Source organism: Octodon degus, unplaced genomic scaffold, assembly GCF_000260255.1.
Source record: "Octodon degus isolate 3935 unplaced genomic scaffold, OctDeg1.0 scaffold00003, whole genome shotgun sequence".
Lineage (NCBI taxonomy): Eukaryota > Metazoa > Chordata > Mammalia > Rodentia > Octodontidae > Octodon > Octodon degus.
This window is the reverse complement of record NW_004524579.1, coordinates 22,878,667-22,883,062: the sequence shown is the minus strand read 5'-3', so window position 1 is coordinate 22,883,062 and position 4,396 is coordinate 22,878,667. Positions and strand designations below refer to the sequence as shown.

The 4,396-nt window shown below is 40.2% G+C and overlaps 1 protein-coding gene across 2 annotated transcripts in view; it reads left to right on the top strand.

Moving 5' to 3' along the window:
• Positions 1 to 4,396, top strand: part of Epg5 (ectopic P-granules autophagy protein 5 homolog) — a 121,170-nt gene that overhangs the window by 23,020 nt on the left and 93,754 nt on the right. For both annotated transcript variants that reach the window (XM_023714574.1, XM_023714568.1), the window contains exons 8-9: positions 3,003 to 3,117; positions 3,715 to 3,865. In XM_023714574.1, coding sequence (XP_023570342.1) covers positions 3,003 to 3,117; positions 3,715 to 3,865 — 266 coding nt within the window. The remainder of the gene's footprint in view (positions 1 to 3,002; positions 3,118 to 3,714; positions 3,866 to 4,396) is intronic.

Sequence of the window (4,396 nt, the reverse complement as noted above, 5' to 3'; positions counted from 1 at the left end):
CTCTCTCTCTCTCTCTCTCTCTGTCTCTCTCTCTCTCTCTGTCTCTCTCTGTCTGTCTGTCTCTGTCTCTGTCTTTGTCTCTCTGTCTTTCTTTCTTTTTTCATACAGGGTTTCGCTATACATCTCAGACTCGCAATGATCCTCCTGTCTCAGAGTGCCCAGCACTGGGATTACAGGTGTGCGCCACCATGTCAAGTTTTGGTGGCCAGCATGGCGTGTGGTACTGGGGATCAAACCTGGGTCCTTGTACTTGCCAGATGGGTGCTTAGACCACTGAGCTAGCTCTCCAGCCCAGGATTTTCTTTTACATACTGGAAGTTTTTGGAGTTTTTTTGAGGTCTCACTACAGATAGTCAGAGTATGAATACTGAACAGCTTGGCTGAGGATTCTACCTTAACACTTGCAAACTTACTTGAATCTTTTTATTTGAAAGGTAGTCTGTGTCCGCGGTAGTTCATGCCTGTAATCCCAGTACTTGAGAGGCTGAGGCAGGAGGATCCTTGCAAGTTCTAGAACAGCCTAGGCTACTAAGTGAGCTCAACACCAGCCTGAACTGCATAGTGAGACTGTCTCAAAAAGACTAAAAAAACAAAACAAACAAAAAACCCCCCAAAAAACTCGATGCTAGTTTTTTATTTTTTATGAAAATTTGATGAAGGGGCTGGGGAGATGGCTCAGTGGAATAAGTGCTTCCCTGGCAAGCGCAAGGGCCTGAGTTCAATGCCTGGTTCCAAAAAAAAAAAGAAAATTTGATGACCAGTATTCAGCTTCTCAATATAATGCTTGTTAATTTTGTAGTGTATATGTGGTTAGTATATTTGTGAGAAGTTTTTCCTTTAGCTAATTATGAGTTTGAGCCCTAATACTTCTTTCTGGTCCAGATCCTGATTTGATGTTTTTTGTTTTTTATGTGTTTGGTGCAGGGTCTCACTACGCAGCTCAGACTCATAGTGATCCTCCTGTTTTCAGCTTCCTCAGTGCTGGGATTACAGGCGAGTGCCACCATGACCGGTCTCCTGGCTGGCTCAGCGCTCCTGGGGGGTTGGGGCCAGCATGGACCATTGGGGCATGTGGTGCCAGGGATCGATCCATGGCCCCTGTGCTTGCCTTAGCAGGTGCTTAGTCCGCTGAGCTATCTTGCCAGCCCTCTGATTTGATGTTCTTATCTAGATACCCACCGATCAGATTTACAGAATCTTTCTGTCTTTGAAGTGAGCAGTTCTCAGAAAGGCAACAGTAGTAGCTGTGAGAATTCTGTCTGTATTTTTCCAAGTATTTGTTCAGAAGTAGGTACCGCCTTCACAGTTGTTTTACTCCTCCTGAGGCTTGTATTAGGCAGTGAAGTGGTGGTAAATGGTAAATGATGTAGAAATACAAACAGCTGTGCTAGAGACTGAGCCATCTCCTTGAGGAGAACTTCTTCAGAGCTGCCTTGGTCCTTTAAAGATTGCGGTGGAGCAGTATGTTTTTCCAGAGTGGTCTTTCCTAGCAGAGTAGTCTTTTAGCGGGGGGAGGGTAAGCATTTGTTCTCAAAGACTAATGTTTCCAAGGGCCTTGCATTGGTGCCTTGTTCTTGTTAGCAATCACTAAATGTTAAGTGAATTTGAGATCTTAAGAGTTGATGAGAAAGTTAGAAATGCTGTTTAATCAGAAAAAGCTGTTGGGGGAAAGGCAGACTGGATTATCTAGGTCAGTAGTTAATTAACACTCGCTCTATATTGGAGTAGTTTGGATAACTTACACACTTCTGTCCAAACCCAAGCCCACACATCCAGATGTTTCACCTCATTCCCGGAGATCCTTAATGTATACTTAGCATTGAGAACTACTATTCTAAATTGAGTTTCTGAGGCTTTGTTAGGCATTTTAGCCATGGTATTAGTCTGTTTTGGATTATAGTAATGAAATTCCTAAGCTAGTTGTATAAAGAAGAGTTTATTAGCTCATGATTTTTGGAAGCTGGAAGACTAGATGGTGGCATGCCTGGAGGAAAAATGATCATATCTTAAAACATTGAGACAGAGAGCTGGATGAGGTTAGCTTGGTCTTTTTATAACAACCCTCTTGTGAGAACTGCTAAGGGGTCCTATGAGAACTTTCTTAATTCTTTCCAAGGGCAGCACCCTGAAAGGCTTAAGGACCTGCTCCTGGACTCCATTGCTTACAGCTCCATTTTACCTCCTAATATTGGCATCCTGGAGACCACACTCCCAATGCATGAGCCATTGGGGACAAATGATGTTCAAACCATAGTATGTGCATCAGGAGATAAACATGAATGGTATAAATACATAGTGAATTAATTATATTAGTTCATTGAAATTGAGGTGATTAAAAAAAAAGAAATTAAGGTGATAAATTCTTCTCTCCAGATCTTTTTACATTCTTCTTTTAAATGTAGTGTGTCTTAGGACACAAATTAAGTTGGTTTCCAGGGTGACTTGGGGGGGGGGCGGCTCTACATCAAATAAAAAGACTCCCAAGACCGCTCCTAGATAATCTCTGTGTGTGATCTCTGATATTTTTACCCTGCTTTCAGCAGCACTAATTCATGGCTAAACTTTAGTTATCTGGAGCAAATGTTAATTGCTTCCTCATTAATCCATAAATACTGTAGTAGACCTTGATTTTGGGGAAAGAAAATGATATAGAAAATAACTTCGGTTCTACTAGATATTGCCACAGCATTGATTTGAATGCAGTAGAATTTGCCTGCTAGAGGACTTTTTTTAAGGGGCGAGGTTGGATCTTCTTTGGAGTGGAAATTTAATTTCTAAGAGCTTATCCCAAGAGCTATTTTAGTCCTTGAGGAATGGATGTGACCCAAATGCATAAGAAATTGTGCTTTGCAATTTAAGAGGCTTTTCAAGCTATATGTGAAACAGAGGTTGTAAATCTCAGTTCTGGAGTAGAAGTCCATGAAGAGTCACAACTCCTTCAACTCTAGACCATAATGAGATCTCATCAAATCTGCTGAAAGGACTTTGCATTTTTCCCTTAGGATGAAGACCCTGAAACCAGTTGGATTCTCCTTAATGAAGATGACTTGGTTATCCTTTTATCACAGTTTCCATTTCATGAACTCTTTCAGCATCTTCTTGGGTTTAAAGCAAAAGGTAGACCAGTTGTTACCATTACAAATAAAATGTAGTAATGGCAACTCCACATAGGAAGCATCCAGTTTTGCCTCTTATGTAGGCTCCTGATTGAGGTTTTTCTGTTCCGTGTGTTGTAGATTTCCTTTCTCTTGTGCTTACAATTTCTCATTTAGTGCTTGAATGTCAGAAGGATGACTAGTTTATACATTGCCTAGTTTTGTTAAATATCTTTTTTTTTTATATTCTGTGTTTTAAGTAAAGGGATAGTTAATTCCTCTGCATGTTGGCTTTGTTCCTTATTAAAGTACCAAACATCTGTCCTTCACTATTTTTCATAGTAATTACAATTTTTGCCTTTTTCTTTTTTTTTTAAATGTCTTCTTCATTTATTTATTTATTTATGTGTGTGTGTGTGTGTGTGTGTGTGTGTGTGTGTAGCTCAGCTCACCAGGGGGTGGGGCTGGCTGGCATGTGATGCTGGGGGATTGAACCACGGTCCCTGTGCTTTGCTAAGCTTGTTCTAAGTAGGTGCTTTAGACCACTGAGCCATCTCACCAGCCCTAATTTTTGCCTTTTTTCTGATTAATTTTTGCCTTTTTTCTGATTAATTTCTAGGTGATTATTTGCCTGAAACAACAAGACCTCAAGAGATGATGAAAATTTTTGCCTTTGCCAACTCATTAGTGGAACTTTTGGCTGTGGGATTGGAAACCTTTAACAGGGCACGCTATAGGCAGTTCGTTAAGCGCATCGGTTATATGATCAGGTGATGATGGTGTTGGTGCATTCTTCTCTGGTTTTGCCTGGCTAGACACAGATATTGCATAATTGGGATGAGTGGCATTGTATACTTAGGTCAAACAATTTCTTTTCTTTTCATCTACTATTCATTTATAAACACTTCCAGTCCAAATATTTGGTGAATTATCCCAACTTCAACTGATCTGGTAGGCAGTTGTTCTTGAGTTAAGATCCTCAGAGCTGCAGCTGAATGAAGTCTGAGTTAGACAGAAGGGTCAAGGCAAATACAGGGTCTTTCTGCTTTTGCATCCTTTGTCTTGTCTACCTCCTAGCTTTTGCTTTGTTTTATTTTTATTTTTTAATTTTTATTGAGAAATATGAATGAGACAGTTTCACAGCTGATTAATAGGACAGTTTTGATAATCAATACACTGTGCATTGTTATCTTCTTGGTGGTTATCCATAGTACAAGAAGCAGACAGGATATTCTGTCCAAAAACTTAGTACACCTCTTTCTTCTCATTGAATTAAGCGAAAGTAGCTGTAAATTTATCCT